We start from the raw sequence: 19,039 nt of genomic DNA, 5'->3' as shown, positions 1-19,039 counted from the left end.
AAATATTGAAGCTCTTGTGTGGAGGATAAAAGTAAAGATTGTTTAGGCTAAGAGAAGACAAAAGCCAAACTTAGTTTTGGAGAAGAGATTAACTGAAGAAATAGAATCAAACCTGTAAGTTTCACTAACTGATTGGATATTAGGAGTCACAGAGAAAGATTCCCAGATTTCCAATTTATATGTCAGACTACTTCATTCTAGGAGTAATTTGCCATCAGTTGAAGAGACTCAGGGTAGTATTCCTTAGAGGCCTTGCTAATGCTCTTTAAATTACAAAGCTACCAGGACAAAGAAAAAAAGATTAAGGATTGCTTAGCTTTAAAGAATATCCCTATTCTATTATCCTTGGAACCTGGAAATACTGAGACAGCAGAAAAAAAGCCAAGAACTCAAATGCAGCATCACTGAACTGTTTAAATCAGATATGGTCTAAATTAGTACTTACGTATGAATTTTAAAACAGAAAAAAATGCCCAGGCCTTTAAAAAGTGAAAGCTGAACTTCATTATCTTTTAACTAGAAAATTAAAAGATCCATCAGCATCTTTAAAGTGAGAAAAGTCACAGAGAAAAAAGCATGCTATTAAATTTGCTAGGTATCATTACTTTAAAAACTACAGAAGCTCAAACACAAATGATAAGCTATCAACATGGCTAAGAAGAGAAACACTGAAAAGACTTTATTTTCACAGTCTTGCCAACCATCAAGTGCTAAAAGAAATGACAGAAGGCTCTGTCTCTCAGCATGTTCAGTACAACTTCATACACCTTCTTTATTTTAATGTTTCAGTTCCACTCAGGACTGAAAAAAGCAGATGATAAATTCTAATAATTGTAGAGAACAGAGTAATTTCACTACTTATTCCTAAATTTATTAATATTAGAAACAAAAAAGCACACAGGCCAGCAAAACAAGTAGCAAAATTATCACTCATTCATCTTTTTGAACTCTATTTTTATTCTCCTCTACCAGAGAATAACAAATTTTTCTTATCACTACTAGAGACTCCTTGTAACAGAAACTATTAATATAAAGTATGGTGTCTGTTTTTCCTGGATGTAAACACACACAGACAACAAGCTTTAAAAGAACAAGGAAAAGTGAGCAAAAGATAGGAAAATAAAACAATGAACAAATAAGACACTGAATACTTTTTTTAAATACCTGATTACTGAAAATTAGTACCACATAATCCTTAAAACTGGACTGTAGAGAAGAAAACAGTAGCCTTCTGAGAGCTCCAACTCAGATGACAACCAGAAACATGTAACTGGTAAGTTGCAGGATCGTTCCACTCAGTTAATATCTACCAGGCGTGGCTCATGGCTGAACAGAAACTATTACACATCCTGAGCAACAAGCAAACTGAACACAATGCTGCTACCCGGTCTTAAGGGTGGCATCCGTAAATACTTTCATCAGCTAGAGAATCCAACATATTAATTTGTATATTAAATGGTGAGCTCATAACTCAACCTTTGATGTAACTAGTGGACACACTGGTACTTCAGCATTTTTTAAGGTTGCTATCTGCTAACTACACTTGAGTGCTGTGACTAATTTCATTAATGGTGTAAATTACTACAGCACAACTTTTATTTTAAAGAAATTATAACTCAACTCTAATAAACTGAACTATAAAAATATCTGCAACATTTAAACTACTCTGGTAGGAAACTGCCTTTCCTTTCTTGCCTTTTCAGGTAACTAAATTTCACCACATATTTTCCTCAGGAAGAATACTGGAGTCACTACGAAAAGAAAGTGACAGAAAACTTTAACACCAGAATACAGATTTTAGAAAATGATAAAAGTTAGCCAAAATAATTTACAAGATATCTAGCCAAATGATTATCTCTAAACTTATAGTTTTATATGCTCACTACCTCAGCCAGTGGTCTTAACTACTGTTCCATGAATATGAAAATTATATTTCCTCTCCCACTCCTTCTATCTGAAATGTCTCTACCATTTTGCCTTACTCTGTTTAAATTCAACTCATACTTCAAGGTCAATCTGAATCCACACTCTGTATGAAATTTTTCCTGGCACCTTAGTTCACAGTGCTTTCTCTTTCTCTTCTAAATTCCAAATAAAAAGCAAAACTAGTAGAAGAAAACAGCAAGTGATTTCATAATCTTGGAATGAGGAAGACCTTCACAAACAAGACCCATAAGCCATATCTGACCATATAAAAATTAAAACTCCTGAAGCTAAAACACACTAGAAATAAAATTAAAAGACAGAGGGGCATAGCTTAAGTTGTAGAGCACATGCTTAGCATGCATGAGGTCCTGGGTTCAATCCCCAGTACCTTCACTAAAAATTAATAAACAAATAAAATTACATCCCCCCGAAAAACAAAAACAAAATTAATAAATTAAAAAAAATTTTTTTTAATTAAAAGACAAAGCACCTCTGGAAAAAACAGACTAGAATAAGACTAGTAAGAGGCACACCAAGTAAACACATAAAGAGGCAATTTACAAAAGAAAAAAAATCCAATGGTTAATCATTACTGATTAGGAAAATGTGAAATAACTAGATATATTTTTCATCCTCTGTATTGACAAAATTTTAGAAAGACAGATGATACCCAGTGTTCAGAGGGCATTAAAAAGAAGGACACCCTCATCCATTACTGATACGCATGTAAACTGATATAATCATCTCTGGAGGATAATTTGGCAGTATCTATTATAATGTCAAATTCTTTGACCCAGCAGTTTTATTTCTAGTAATATCTGCAAAAGTATTCATTAGGGTGTATAGGTATACATACATACAAGGATGTCCAATACAGAGCTTTTTGTGATCACAAAAAATAAACACAACCTAAATGCCCACGAGAGGGAGGGGAATGGGCATATACAGCAAATTATAATACATCCATAGTATAGACCATTTCTAAGCTACCGAAATTTTTAAAGGAAAAAAAGAGAGAGAAAAAAAAGGAGGAGCTCTAGATTTGCATATGGCTGAGTGAAAAGAAGCAAGTTACATAGGCAAAATCTATGGTGGGGGAAATATCTTAATTAGTAGCTTCCTGAAGGGGAGGATAAAGACAGACTAGGAAAAGGCATAAGGGAACTTTCTGGGATACTGATAAAGATCTCTATCTTGATATGAGTTTGAGATACACAGGTTACAAATTTGCTGAAACTCAGCAAGTGTACACTTAAGACCAGCACATTTCATGGTATATAAATTTACCTTTAAAAAACCCTGTAAACCAAAATTGAACTCCAGTTAATGATATGTTTATCGAAATATTGGGGGTGGGGAGAGTAGACTGATGTCTGCAATTTACTTGGAAATGGATCCAAAAGAAAAAAAAGTGGAATGATGGGCAGACAGAGATGGACAACTATATGATATAGTTCAGTAAACTATCAGTTGTAGAATCTAGATGGTCAGTACTCGGATGTTACACTATAAAATTCTTTCAACTCTCTGTTTAAAATTTTTCATAATTAAATGTTGGAAGGGGAAGGTAAGTTATAGAAAAGTTTGTATAACATGATTCTTCTTTTGTTAGAAAACATATAATGTATAAGTAATTTCTGTATGTGTGGAAGAAAACACACCTACCAAACTGCTAACAATGGTTATCACTGAGCTGAGGAAGGAAATAGTGAGAAGGAATGCAGTCACTATATATGTACATACATACACACACACACACACACTTATGTGTTCTTCTAAGTTTATTAGTAAACATACATACTTCTGAACTCTTCTAAACCAACTGAAAAATAAAGATAGCCAAAGGGGTATGATTCAACATTACAAGCTAACAAAGTCTCTTTATCACTCTCTTTATCGCTATGTATTATCCTTATATGAAATGCTTTTTAAATTAGTATCTTTGAAAATGCAGCACAGAAGCAAATAAGATTTCTAATTCAGAAAGATGCTTCTTAAGCTTGTATTACTTACAGATTATTTTTCTCTACGGAAAAAGCCTTATTTAAGAAAATGTGTAGATAAAATTTAATATGAAACATTTTACATAAAGTGACATAATTTCTGCAAATAAAAACTTCTTAAATTCATCTAAACATAACACTTCAAGGATACTATGCAACATGATTGAGAAATATATTCCTATTAAAATCAAACGCACTTACCACTTGAAATTTCACTGAGGTGTGCGGTAATTTTTCTGGTACTTGCATCTAGAGGTTTTATCTTGATTCATTTTTTTTTTTTTATTACATCCCAACAAATGGATTTCTCCTCAATAACAGTTATCCATGAGAATCTATTAATGGTTTAACAAATAATGATCTCACAACAAAGATAAAAATTAAAAGCAGCTAAATATGCTAACTGTAAAAATGTCAATTACAAAAGTTTAAATTTAGAAATAAGATGATTCAACTCCACTTAATTCTGTGATTTCCTATCCAATCAAGCCCCTCAAATCTTTATTTGATTACCATTAAACACGAAAGTTCTCTCTTTTGAAACCACTCAGTTCCCATAAAGTCAAATTAGCATTATGTGTCCAGCATTTGGGCTTCATCAAACTTCCTAACCACGGTCACAAAATAACAACAGATTCTGAGGTTACCGATGTGACAAAATGCAATCTGATATCTTTCAAGATCTTAGGCTAGGCCTCTCTAATCACAACTGATAAACATAAAATAAGAGTCTAAAACAGAAGCACATTTTAGTTTAAATGTTTTAAGGAAAAATGGTATCCTCCTATAACGAAACCATTAAGAGAATCAACCCTAAAAGTTAGTTTCTCCTGTTCAGACAAAGAATACTGTAAAAAGTTCTAGAAAACATAATTCATACTTCACTAATTTAATCATTACCTATTGACTATATACTATGCCTTGGCACTGGGTATAGACTGAAAAAAAAAAAAAAAGACAGAGACTATCCTCAATAGAGACAAACTAGTTAATAGACAAGGTCAATACATGTATGAGAAGATATGACAGAGGGCAAGGGGGCAAGAATGTATCTCATTTAGGAAGGGTATTGGATCATGGAACTTTTTTCAGTTACATGAATATTTATGTGTGCGCTAGGCTGCAGTATAAAAGGTATTTCTTATGGTAAGTTGACATCAGGAAAAGATTTCTGGAGAGAGTGAAACCTGTGAGTTAGATGAAGAATGGAGACTCTTCTAAACAAGAGAGCAAAGCAAATGTATAAGAGCAGGCAGAGGAAATCTGAGTAAACTGAAACGACTAGAGTCAATGCAAACTGAATGCAGTAAAACATAACTAACCTTTCGAACACAATCATCGCTAAAAAATATAGTTCATAACATTTGGTATCATACACACAGAAATATGAGCTATGTGAATATACTTCATACACATAAAATATATAACTGAAAAATTTTAGTGACACGATATTTACCCTGACTATATGTGACAACCTTTGATACTGTACTATTTTATTCTATGTCACTTTAATAAAAATATATAATGCTGGTCACAGCCTACTAAACTGATTTCATGACCTACAATTAGAGTGTGATCTAAGAGCAGAAAGCACTGTTAAGCCATGCCAGTGAGCTTGGACTTCACCCTGAACATGGTGGTTTGGAAATCACTGAAGGATTATAGGCAGAAAAATGCCTTGATGAAATTTGCATTTTGGAAAGAATAGCAACACTTTGAAGAATGGACTTGGATGGATAGATAAGGCTTCAAGACTGACTACATGAAATATGATAGGCTTACTGGTTACCCAAGTGAGAAATGAGAGCATATGGTAAGTACCCCAAAAAGCAGTAACTTCTAAAGGAAGTGGGGAGGGGAGGGAGTGAGGAAGGAACATTTAAGTCAGGAGGTATGCTAAAATAGGGCAGAAAAGAACGTAATGAGTAAAACCAATAGGACGTGGTGACCAATCAGAAGCAAAGGGCGGATTCTCGGATGACCCAGTTTTTGGCTTAGGGTCTAAGTGAAGGGTGGTACCATTCTCCAAGAAAGGAAATAAAGGACAAGTTGTGAGTTTGTTAAGCATACTGCTTACCATAGCAGTAGGAACCCATTACACACTGAGGATGTAAACAAACAAACAAACAAAAAAAAAAAACCCATTATCATTACATTTCCATTCCCCTTATAGATTTTTTTTAAACTGTATTTTCTCCCAGGGTCAATTTTTCTATGGTCCAGGATCATTAGACTGTGAAATGTAACTTGCTTCTAGTCTAACTTTCTAAGCTAATTTAAAGTGGTCTCCTTGGCTGCACATTTGCTTCTTAGGAGACAAAATACAGAATGACACAGTAAAGGAGCTGCTACTCCAAAGGCAAAGGAATGAATTCAACTTCTTCTAGAAATGATCTCATACAGAATTAAGTGTGGTACAACAAAGTGCTCCGAAATATGGCCAAAGTCAGTAATGCTGCTAAGGCTATGACTCTAGGGTGGCTTCTTAATGTCGCAGCAAAACAGTGTCTGTCAGTAACATTATTAGGTAATAACACAAGTCAGTCATCCATGAGTCAAACCCTCATCACTCAGTGGCTTAAAATCAAGGGAAAAAATCCTACTTAACGTTCACAGTTATTAGAGCTATATCACAGCCATAGCATCCAAAATGAGATGAACATTTCATCTAGTTCACCATCACTGTGGAATCAAATCTCACATGTGTGGTATAAACACCAACTCTAGGCTTAAAAATCCAAAAACATCTGCAATAACAAAGGATATCTCAAAGTTTTAATAACTCTAAAATGTCATTAAGTATTTTTAACATGGATAGGTCTTAAAAAAAAACGCAATCAACAATCTACAGGACAAACAAAACAAAACAAATCCCTCCACAGGGTCAAAAGAAAATGGTTAATATATAATATGAATATATAAAATTTAAACCTTATAATTGCAGCTCAAAATGCATTTTAAAACATAAATTTACAACTATATGTTTTTAAAGATTTATACAGCTATCTTACTTCTGATTTTATCAACTCTGAAAACTGGTCAAATAATTCTACCTAAAATATCAGGCTATAGCCATCTTTAATAATTAGCCAATGAGGTAATTCAATTTTTAAAATATTACAGAGGTATTCGGTTTATTTCAATAGAGTAGGAAATTAATCCTGTACAGACACTTAAAGGACAGCCCATTCAAATTATGAAGCAGCCTCTTATTAGCTCTCCAAGCTTCAGTTTAACCATCTATAAAATGGTAATAAAAATATCAACACAGAAGGTAGCTGTCATACTTAAAAGAGAAACTGCCTGATAAATGATAAACACTTTTAAAAATGGTAACTTTAAAGGGAAGTGGTAGGTGGGTGAGAAGGGAGAGGGAGAAGGAAGAGGAATTTAAGATTAAGAGTTTTACATCTAGTTTTACAAACTCCAGAATGAAACCGTGTTTCTGGGTTGCCATCATCAAAGTAGGGATACAATTTAACTACCCCCAGTTGTCTACTTTCTCCAACACTGAAGTCTAAGAAGTGCTCGTCAGAGATGAGAAACCTTAGGTAGTACTCAGCCTCTTCTCTAGCATCCTACTATAAGCACGTAGTTCCACATGTCGGCATGAGGTCTCTTCAGCAGAAAACCAAAAGTAAAAATCAGATCTAAAATAGAATGATTGAGCTGAAGCCTGTAAACTAAATCTGTTTTCAGGTAAAAGCAGAAGGACTGGTGAGTTAAAAAAGAAAGAAAGAAAAGAAAAGAAATAAATTGGGAGAAAATCAGGATCTGATTTCAGAAGCAAAGGAAGAATACAGAATTAAAGTGGGGAATTCTGACTGAAATGCTGAGCTCTCCAGGGAGACCTTGTGAAAATGTGGGTGGGCCAGGTGTCAAAGCATAGCAAACTTGCATCATCAATGGTTTCAATAATCTGCTTCCTAAAATAAGTCTTTAAATCACTATATTCTGGGCCGAACTGAACATAAGCTGTTGCTCTTCTGTGCATCTGCCTCATGAGTAAAAAAAAAATAAATGTAAATTAACACCCTTATTAAAAGTACTGCACTACAGTGACCCACTTCAACAGAATCTCCTAACAAAAAGCAGAAATAATCCGGAAGGTGTGGGATGATACGAATTAAAGACTACCAAATTCTGTTTCAGTCAGTGCAAAATGTCTATGTGGGACTCTTCATTTAGGAAGGTATGAACATGGGAAAAGGGACAGGACAAGGAAGAGAAGAACTGGAGTTAAACAGAGGGCAGGGACAGAAGGCACAGGTAACCTCTGCTCCAAAGACAGCACAAGGAGAAAGCTTCAGATACAGTAAGGGCCAGAAATGCGGCTCTGGCATTTCCTGGGCATGAACCAGGCATGTTACTCCATCAGGGAAGGGAAGCCAGCCACTTACCTCCAGTACCCACTGCACCAAGAACAGACATAAGGAGAAAAAGGAAGGGGGCTAAATTAGATTTCCTTCACACCAGGATTTACCAAAGCAGACATGATTTTAAAACAATAATACTAAAAGGAAAAAATCTCTCCTTGCTTGCTGAAGCTGAAAATCCTGCAGCAGGTAAAAAAGCTATTCGATTCCATAATTACAGATAAAAGGCTTAAAATCAGAAGGCTGGCTGAGATCACACTGGAGCATGTTAAGTTAAAATTAAAATTAAATGAATCAGTGAGTGGTAAAACACTAATTTTTACCTAACCTGCCTTTTTGTGGAAGTGGCAGCAACAGACAGATGAAGAGAGCAGATACCCATTCAGCCTCTTAAATGGATAAAGTCAATCTACCAGAGAGGAAAAGCACATAGAAAGAGGGGGCCTAAAAGGCAGAAGACAAACTTTGAAAATGTCACATTTCACAACACTGTAAACTGACAAGAAAGAAAAGAAAAGAAAAGGAATGGAATGAAAGAAAGAAAATGTCACATTTTGCCCCAGGGTACCTCAAAAGAGGGAAATAAGTGCATAGACTACCCCCACACTGAGGTATTTTTGCTAAGGTGCTAATGAGAGCAGTGCTGCTTCACGTCTACAAAGATATGCTTTATAAACTAAGTTAACTCAATTTACCAAGGATTCTTAACCAATATGAAACACTGGTGTTTTTCCTTTTTTTTTTTCCTTGTCTTTCACCTATATATTTTACTGATTCAAATAAAAAATATTCAAACATTTTCAGCTTTAATTAAAGGTGTCAATGCACTGATGATTCTTCTAGTTGCTAAAATGCCATTTATATTTAGTGTATTTGACAAGTTGAATCTGAGTCCTATGTGTTACTAAAGCCATATAAAATACCTTCATTCCTTAATATAAAAGTAAAACTGAGCTTATGGAACAACCTTCTGGTAAATACAAATAGCTTTTCCTCTGCCTTCTCTGTTGTGCTTGGTAGTACTGACATCACCACTATGCAGCCCTCCACACTGGGGTTTATGGACTCAATTACAATTCCGCAAATGAAAGCTCCATGGAGACATTACTAGGCTTCTCAATTCATTTCTTTACTAATGCATGACTTTATTTCATCCATGTGCTTTTCCAGGGGTTCTGAATTAGTCCTTATGTATTAGAGAAATCAGGCAGTGGGTAAATAAGAAGTAAAAATTTTTGTAATTCACTGATTACTTCTTTAGAACCTACCTATTAAACTGATGGTTACATGTTTGCATTTTAAAATGTTTAAATTTCTCTTACTAAGTAAAACAGCCCATAGATAGGCAATGTGACACAGTTATCATTTTAATTAAAATATACTCTAGTTCATTTATTCCAACTACTACTTCTAAAGTATGTTAACACAAGAGCTTGAAGGGACTTAATATAATTCTGTTGTTTTACCTCCAAAATGAGGAATTTCAGAAGAGTACTACACCAAAAACTATTCTAAACGTATGGAATCATACCTTTTTAAGTTATATTTTGATATAATTTTACTAACACTTCTTCAGGTGGATGTTTTAAATATACCTTTAACATGTTAAAGGATCTTAAATTATTTACAAGCATAGCATATGCCAAGTAAGCATGGGAAAGCTAAAAGAAGCCTTAAGGAATTCAGCCTCACTTCCTGGTTGTATAGATGAGAAAACTGCCTCTGATCCGCCCATGACCCTACAGCTAGATTGTGGCAGCAAAGGAATAATACCTAGTTTTTCTTTCCACAACACCGACTCATTTGGTTCTTTCTTTCCAAGTGATTTCCTTCCTTATCGCTTCTTCAAAAATCTTTTTGCCATTAAGACATAACACACCGAAGGCAAAATAAAGCACCTCTCTGGATTTTATCTTTAAAATCTAAAGAGTTGGAAGGATTTAACAAGATATTACACCAAAAGCCTTTTAGTCCAGAAACAGCACATCCTAAGCAATCATCAGATGATAATAATTTTTACTTCATACCATAAGGAAGGTAGTGAATTTTTAAAGTACGCCTATTAGCATACTACGCCTCGTATCCATTTGACATCTTTTTAACCTGCCAGCTTAATAATCCTTAGTCCATCTTTATTTTAGGCTGTAACTTTACACTGTGATTTATGACTTGCCCACAACGACCTTGACTTTTTTCCTCTTGTACTTTTATAGACTGCTATATTGCATATTTTCAAGTAATAACCGGTCAGGTTCTCTTAGCCCTAGAGATACTGACACCCTCCACTGACCCACAAGGGATCTTAAAATGTGACCCAAATACAGCTTGAGAAAGACCACAACTTTAAATGGACTCTTCAGTTAAAATCCAGCGGCCTATTACAGTGAATGGTAACAAGTGCAAACTGCTACCATCCACAGCCATTTTCTCAAAGCCACTCTTAGGTTTGGGGGAGGGAGGCAGAAGGTCAGTAAAGGAGCTATTTCTCCTCCTGCTGGTCCTCTGCAGCCTCACACCAGCGATCTGGAAATGAATGAAAGGCTAGGATGGCAAGGATAAATCCCAGATCCCTACGCAGGTCTCCGGGCAGGGATACGGAGAGGGAAACTGTAGTTCAGAAGCGGAAAGTCAGGACACAGATGTTTTTAAAAAAAAAAACAAAACAAACAAACAAAAAAACCACCCCACTACTCCAAAACGCCTCAACTAGCGCAGCAACCCGCTCACCACCAGTTATGGGAGGGGCAGATGGCGGGCGGCTGCAGCTCTGGCTGAAGATGCTGGGAGACAGGCCAGGCCCGGCGCGAGCAGGGCACGGAGAAGACGCGGGGTTCTGAGCGGGGGCGCGGGCAGGGGCGCGCGGGTGACCGGGCGCGGGGCAGGGCGCAGCCTGGGGCGGGCCGCGGGCCCAGGCTGCAGGGGCGGGGGCCGGGCCGGCCGTGGCGAACGTTCCCCGCCGGCACACACTCACCGGCGCCGGGAGCTCGCCTCTCGCCGCCGCTGCTCCCGCGGCCGCCAGCGGCTCTTCCCCTCCGCCTCCGCCAGTGCCGCCGCCGCCGCCGCCGCCGCCCAGGCCGGGCCGCGTTCCCCTTCCGCTTCCGGGAGCCGCAGCGCCGGAGCTGGCGGGGTAGGTGCCAGTCCGCCCGCACGGTGGGTGCCTAACTGCCGCCGCCGCCGCCTCCGCTCGGCGCCCCGGGGTGGCGATGGGAGCCGCCGAGGGCCGAAAGACCAGAAGTCGCGCCGCGGCCCCCAGACCGCGTGCCCTGCCGGAGCGCCATCGCCCGAACACTCGTACCTGACGCACCTCGGCGCCGCCGCCCCCAGCTGCTGCCTCCTTCCCAGCTCTGCCCGGGGCCCCCTCCTCCTCCACACCATTGTCCTCCCTGTCGAGGGGATTGGAGAGGGGCCTTCCTTTAAGGATTGCCTTTATCCTCCTCCTTTCCGGAGAGAGGCCTCACGGGCCTCTCTACCCCTAACTGGATGTCCCCTGGTACCTTGCTTCAAATCGCAGTCCCCAGCATCAGCATCCTCCCGGAACTTGTTAGAAATGCACCATCTCAGACTTCCTGAATCAGTATTTGCATTTTAACAAGATCTCAGGTGATCCCTATCGTGCACCTGAAAGACTCGGAACTAGTGAATAATCTTGCCCTCTTCAGACCCTCCATGTGACAAGAGACAAAGTTGCCCAAGACATCCAAGGTTTTTCCTGTTCCTGCTGGCAACCAACGTTCACACAGAAACAAGCTTTACTTAGTGTTTCAGATGACATCCAAAAGTTGCTGGCTTTCTCATCCTTGCAACTTAGGAAAAATAAATTGACTCAACACTGAAATAATTCACCTCCCAATCTAAATTCCTATCGTCATCAAACACCAGAGACATATTAAAACCTCCCCTGTGCCCCCTCACCTCAGCTGAACAGAACTTTGGGAAGGTTAAAATGTTTGCAGTACTGTGGAGCTTCATGCCTGCATGCCACAGGAAGAGTGACAGATATGTGGATGGAAAGAATATTACCTGCTGCATGACATCTGAACGCCTTACAGAATGGCATTGAAAGCTCTTCACAAACTGGTCTCTCCCTCCTCTCCAGTCTTATCTCTGACTAACTTGGTTCTTCTCCCCATCCTAGAATGTCTTTCATCTTCCTCTTAATTCTATCTGGACTCAGAAGTCAGCTCAAATCCTGCTGTCCCGGAGTTCTCTCTCACCACTGCACTAAGATCACACACATTGGAGCTTATTTTGGACCCTTATGTTACCCTGTATTGCTAGATATTTTAAAGCGTGTTGTGTCCTGGTTTCTGAATTGCAAACACCTTACAGCCTTTAAGTCCTGTATCAGTGGTAACTAAAGTGTGGTTCCCACATAAACAGCACCAGAATCACTTAGGAACTTATAAGAAGTCCGTATTCTCCAGCTCCACTCCAGATCTACTGATATAGAAACTCTGGGGATGGTGCTAGCAATCTGTGTTATAAGAAGCCTTTTAGGTGATTCTAATGCATGCTCAATTTTTTAAATTACTGACCTAGAATATTGTCTGTTAATTCCAAAGGAACTCAAGGGTAGGGGTTGATTTGACTATATGCAAGTTTTTATTGCTTGTCAGATTAAGAAATAAGCTCATATATTCTCAAATAGCTAGGTTTGAAGGTTGTCACACTTGCTTTTGGAAGAATTAATTTTCATAGTGACTTTGATGTAATAGGATTTTTGTAACCGGGTTTGCTTGAAAAGAAAGAAATAATACTGATAACTAGTCACTTTGTGGGGAAGAGGAAACACGTGGAGTTTTACCCCTAAACCCAGATGCCTGAATGGCATGTTCTTTTGCTCTCTCTTAGCATACCCTTGTGAGTGAGACTAATTCGTGGCAAATGATCTCAATAGGTGCTAAAATGAAAATTAGTTGATGGGCAGGTGAAGGCACATAACAATTGGAAGTGTAAATATTTTTCATGCCTTTTTCAAAATGAGTTAACCTGTCTCTTATTAGCCAAATCAGTTCCATAGAGAATTTTCTAAGGCATGGAAGGAGAGAAGTGGCAGGAAAAACATTCTCAAAATCATGAGCCTTTTTAGCATGAGCAGTTAAGGTGTAGAGTCAAGGGTCTGTCTATCCCTTAGCCTGAAGGTCAAGTCATAGTTCTGTTGTTCATGCTCCATGTTGACTATATTGTATTGCAACCCACAGACTTAGACATCTGTGCTATAGTGAGAGAATAGGAAGCTATGGCATCATGCAATCTTTTTGAGGAAACTTTCTATTTACTCTCAAGATGGAGAAAAGATATATGTCACACACTTTTTTTTTCCCCTCCAGAATTTTAGTCTTCATGGGGCCTGTGACTGACTGAAACATGATTATTAATCAAACTAATATTTATCTGGGAATAGAAAAAGTAGACAAGGACAAGTAGCATTGCTGCCACTGCCAATTTGGCTTCTCAACAAAGGCACAGTCAGGGCGTTTATGTGGGTAAACTCAGCCAACTACTGTGCTTCTGTGCCGTGACTGGGGAGGGCAGGATTTTACTGCAATTTCCGAAAGTCAGTGCAAGTGCAGTCCAGAGTTTAATCAGTACTGGCTAATAGCCCTTGGCAGCTTTGGGTGGATAGCGTTCTCCACCTGCCCAGCTGGGTACCATGCCCTAAGCACCCACATTTGATGCACATTCATGATTTCTTAGTTGCTTATAGTCATCTCCCCCATCTGTTTGAGTGGCAGGGTGCCCATTCCACCACAGTCTGATAGTCTAATAGTTGTTCTTAACCTCTTTTGGGTTAGACATCTCTTTGAGCAGCTGATGAAAGTTGTGGACCCTCTTCCAGCAAATTACACATACACACATACACAATTATATAAATATGTACATATATGCTTATCCATGAAGTTTCACAAAATGCTTCACCTTCCCACACCCCCCAGAGAGCCACAATGAAGTCATGAACTTCAGGTTAAGAACTTTCCCTAGGACGTAGAGAGTAGGTAAAATAAACTTTTTTCCCCCCAAATATCAAGGATAATTCTTTAAAAATGCTGCATTCTTAAGAGACAGGACAAAAGCCATACTAAACAGAGGTATAAACGGGGGTACTAGAGAAGCAGCTGGTAGTATCAACAGGATGATTTGGGACTGGCTTCATGGACAAAAGTTCTTGCATCAGACAAGAGAAAATAGGAATTTGACTGGGACAGAGGATCCCTCCAGGATGAAGGAAAGTGTACGCAGAGGCATGGATACATGAAAGTACAAGGTTCATGTGTGGATCAAATGTAAAATATATGGAAGACAGACAGGAGAACGGAAAGGCAGAACAGAGCCAAATCATAGTGAGTTTCAAATACAATGAGATTTCTGATGAGAAGCCATCAAGCTTTTGGAGGAGGGTAACAGACCTGCTCTAATCTGGAAAGACTTTTTGTGACAGCACTGGCATCATTAAAAAGCAGAGTGGTGGGGCATTTAGAAAAGTTCTAAATAACCTAAACTGGAACCTCTTAGTGAAGGCATATGGCTTTGCCTCAACTTTTTAGGGCTGCTTGATGTTTGCTATAGAAGTTTCTATCAAGTTAAATCAAGATGAACCCAAATTCCTACAATTGGTTAAGTGCCCATGGGGAAATGTATCCTAGTGAATGATCGGGTGAGTGTAGAGTCCAGGATGCTCAAGGAATTAAAATCTATTTGGAACTGAAAGAATGAAAATCAACTTGGACTGAAAAGAGAAAGAGAAGAGCCCTGTCACAAATCAGGCTGGGAGGAGAGACACAGATAAAGGCAGCTGCAAAGTTAATAGAAAACACTGTTTTTGCCAAGTTCATGCAGCAGTTAGAAATTACCATAATGACCCTCTCTTTGGGTGATTACTGACCAGTGATGCCCTAGACCACTTGCTATTTTCATTTCTCACTAGGGATGCCCAATTGCTCAGCCACCCTGGCACCTTCACTTCCTGGCAACACCCAATTCCTAGTTCATTCCCTCTTTTTCTAATCCCACTCAAAACAACCAATCCAAACTGATCATTGCTTCTCTTAGACCATCTTCAAAGTCCTTCAATAAAAGGCCAATTCACAAAAGATGCCTTATTCTGCCTCCTTGTCTAGCGGCACGCCCCTTAAGTGCCTTCCCTCCTTCCTAAACCCGCTTTTATCGTGCTACAGACTTGTTCCTGGTAGCCTTTGGCTGATCAAGTTTTAACAATTTGATAAGAGGGAATCTAAGAGTTAAAACTCAGTGACTTCCATTTTTGTATAGATACAAGAACAGGAGGGGCTGGGTTCTCCAAAAGGGAAAGACAATCAGGAAATGTTCCGCACCAGGAAAGGAGATGACGAGGCCGGGAGAGACAGCCCACATGGCTCGGGTGGAGCTAATGCTGACTAGGGAAATAAAACAGTGAGTCCTCCAAGGAAAACCCAAGTGCCAGAGGTAATACAAATAGTACATTCTACTATACTTTATGGCTCTAAAACACTTTGGAGAATTAACTCTTTTTTGGGGGGGGGGTTCCAAATATACTAACTCCACAGAGCTCCCTTGGATTCACGGACTCCACATCTAACAGATGAACAATGTAGGCCCCCCCCCCCCGACATTTCACCTTTTGTCACCCTGCAGGGCCACAGCAGGGAGCCACAGCCTTCCATAGGTAATGCAGGCTCAGAGTGTCACAATGGAGAAGAGCAGGGGGCAAACAAATGCATAACTGAGGAATTCAGTGCCAGCGATGGTGAAAGACTGGTGAACTGCTTAGCATGCACTGACCACACTGTGAGTTTATGAAACACCTGGGCTGCTTCGGATAGCAGTACCTGCCAAAATCACAGACACGTGCACACACCACACACATCATTTCGGGTGGTATTTTTGTTCTTTGCTCTCTTAGTCAAGGAGTAACTTTCACTGTAACTGCATTACAAAAGCAGAAAGTCCATCTCAAGTTCATACATATTCTAGCAAGCAACCCGCTGGTTCACCCCACCTCTTCCTATTCCAGCTTTGCTGCTTGGGAAGAACCTGGAGATATGACCTTATGCAACCATGTAGACAATAATGAAATAGGGTCAAACTTATGTTTAGAAAATCCTGCACCCAGGAATCATCCTCGGGTCTAGGTTTGTGAAAACCTGCATTCTGAGAGACTCTTTCCTGAGGCCATCTGATGACGGTTGCACGCTCATTCATTAATCGCTACGGGAATCACCAACTGTCATTACTGAAGTCTTTTATGGGCATGCTGTCAATATTATAAGGCCACGTTAAAATTACACTGTGTGCAGCAGCAGCTGATGCTGTTTTATGGAGACGAGATTAGAGAGCGTGCAGAAGTATCACACTACAGCTCCCAGCATCACTGCTCCTCACAGCTCTGCTGAAGCAAGATGCTGGGCCACAACAGTAACTCTTTAATCACAGCAGAGAATCATTCAACTGGTCCTTTCCACTGAAGCAAATCCTATCCCTTTAACTAGGTGTGTAGTTAATGATTGTAGATGCCTTCTGTACACTCACCAGTCAACTTTCTATTGTAAACATGAGGGCGGAAGGATCTTGTTGAAGTTTCCTGGGGCAGGAAAGAACATTTCACCTTTCTTACAGTTCAAGCCAGTGTGTGGAAATGCATCCTAGGAGCTGTATGACCTGTCTGGCTTCTCTTATGCTTTGTGTCACGTAGAATGGACCTTCTGGGACCAATGAGACATTAGTCTCTCCTGATTTGTGAAATGCACTCAGAGCTAACTCAAGACTTATTTGTGTTGTCTCATAAATCCTGCTTGCTCCCATAAGTTGGCCTCCATTAGCCCACCATAATGTCTGGGATCTCCGCCTCTGTACTTGAGAGCGAGCGAGCTAGATCTAGGAAGTGTCTATTACAATGCACATAACTGGATGATATTTTGGAGATGTTGATAATTTTCTTAGGGGTGATAATATTATCCTTATTATGTGGGAGAGTATCCTCATACTTAGACGATGCATGCTGGAGTAATAAGGATGAAATGTGATGATACCTGCAGCTTATCTTCAAATGGTTCGACAATATAAAAACATGTGGTAAATACACATACACACATTCATACAAACAGAGAGATAAAGAAAACATGGCAAAATGTTAACAACTGTGGAGTCAAGGTGCTGCTATGGGGGGATTCTTGAATCCGTATTTTTCAACTTTGTTGTATGTTTGAAAAATCTTCATAATGAAAAACGTGGGAAAATGCAAGTTCCTGAACATATCTCAAACCCAGTGAATCAGATTCCCTGGGTGTGGAACCCAAAAAGCCTTACTCATAAGCATCCAAAGTAAGTTTTAACTACACTAAAATGAGAGTCACTGAATTATAGTGGTAATGGAGGAATCAAAGCAATCAGTATATGATAAAAAGAGGAAATTATTTGGGAGAGAAAAATCAACTCAGTTAAGCACCTCTATTTCCTCTTGGCAAAGAAAAGCACAATTTCATTAACTGGGTAAGAGTAATATTACTCATAAATTGCATGAAAATGAAATGTGAAGAACTTGAAAGAGAGTCGTGGTGGAGAACAACAGGAGGCTCAAGAATGGCTGAAAGCAGCATGATGTTCTTGTCCTAGAAGAAAACTGAGCGAGTGATCAGAATTCCCGAGGCCAGAATTCTGCAGTGATTCTCACCTCCTCATCATCTGGCCTGGTGGCAAAATCACCTGCGGAGATTTAAAAATATACCGACTATTGCCTGCTGTCCCCAGCCCCTATTCCCAACTATTGGAACAGAATTTCTATATTTTAAAAGCTCGTGGATAATTCCAATATACAGCCAAGGTTAAGGAATAGTTGTCTGTGCAATAAAACCCAAACTCTCTAGCTGGTAAATGCTGTCTCCTCAAGGGCAGGAAGCCATATTGGTACCCCAGTGGGTCTTCTCAGTGCCTCACGCTTAATCCATTCTAAGTAGATATTAATGGATGAACGCACCAATGAGCTAGACATGACTTAGGAGCTCTGGGTAACTGTAGGTAATTTGAATATCCTGAAATCAAGGAGAGAGGGAGGGGAGCTCAAAGCTGAGATCACAGGCAGAAAGGGGGAACACTAGACATCAAAGAAAATTTCGCTTGCTTTGCAATTTTCCTTAGAACTATGCCAGGACTCATAATCTCCTTTGCAGACAAGCAGGTGAATGGCGGGCAGAAAGTCTCTTTTTTTAATAGCCGCACATGTGGGAACCTCTTCAACTGTAGGTTCATACTGTTTTCTGATGGTCCTGCAAAGCTACAGGACATTATTTTTTAATATTCAAAGACTACTAAATCCCACAGGTCCCAGGACCCTTGTGGGGTTCTCCTTTGAGTGTCTGGCTTGAGCTAGTGTGTAATCTGTGTATCCATTTATATTTGTACCTATTTCTTGCCTGAGGTTTGGGCAGGAGGCATGTTTCCTTTAGTAATGGAATTGTGACTTATAAAGAAGTGTGTACTGGAAACTCTTGTTCTTTGGATATTGAACACAAATAGGTATGTTTCCCTTCGCTGGTAAACAAGAGGAAGTTGTGCTCATTTCCTTGAGAAACTTTAAGCCAAGTCCCCACCCACAAATGGGTCACTGGTGATTGTTTCTTTTGGAAGGAAGGAGGAGAACAAAACGAAGAGGGAGGGAGGGAGGCAGTACAGTGAAAAGCTGAGCTCCCTCCCGGAGACGTGGGTGGGTACGTGGGGCCTGGCTTTGGAAAACTCGTCTTG

At 39.4% G+C, this 19,039-nt stretch overlaps 1 protein-coding gene across 4 annotated transcripts in view; it reads right to left on the bottom strand.

The window, feature by feature from the left end:
* ZDHHC21 (zDHHC palmitoyltransferase 21) overlaps positions 1–11,817 on the bottom strand; it is a 69,286-nt gene extending 57,469 nt beyond the window's left edge. Inside the window, exons 1-2 of one of the 4 annotated variants that reach the window (XM_074361553.1) lie at positions 11,277–11,418; positions 4,131–4,264 (exon numbers count right to left, since the gene is read on the bottom strand). In XM_074361553.1, the coding sequence (XP_074217654.1) occupies positions 4,131–4,178 (48 nt within the window). In that variant the 5' untranslated portion in view covers positions 4,179–4,264; positions 11,277–11,418. Of the gene's footprint in view, positions 1–1,164; positions 1,319–4,130; positions 4,265–11,276; positions 11,427–11,799 lie in introns of those variants that run through there. The other 3 variants (XM_074361555.1, XM_074361554.1, XM_010946047.3) reach the window with 3 other exon arrangements.
* Positions 11,818–19,039: the final 7,222 nt, after the last annotated feature.

The sequence above is a fragment of the Camelus bactrianus genome, chromosome 4, assembly GCF_048773025.1.
Source record: "Camelus bactrianus isolate YW-2024 breed Bactrian camel chromosome 4, ASM4877302v1, whole genome shotgun sequence".
Lineage (NCBI taxonomy): Eukaryota > Metazoa > Chordata > Mammalia > Artiodactyla > Camelidae > Camelus > Camelus bactrianus.
This window is presented reverse-complemented; position numbering and strand designations above follow the sequence as displayed.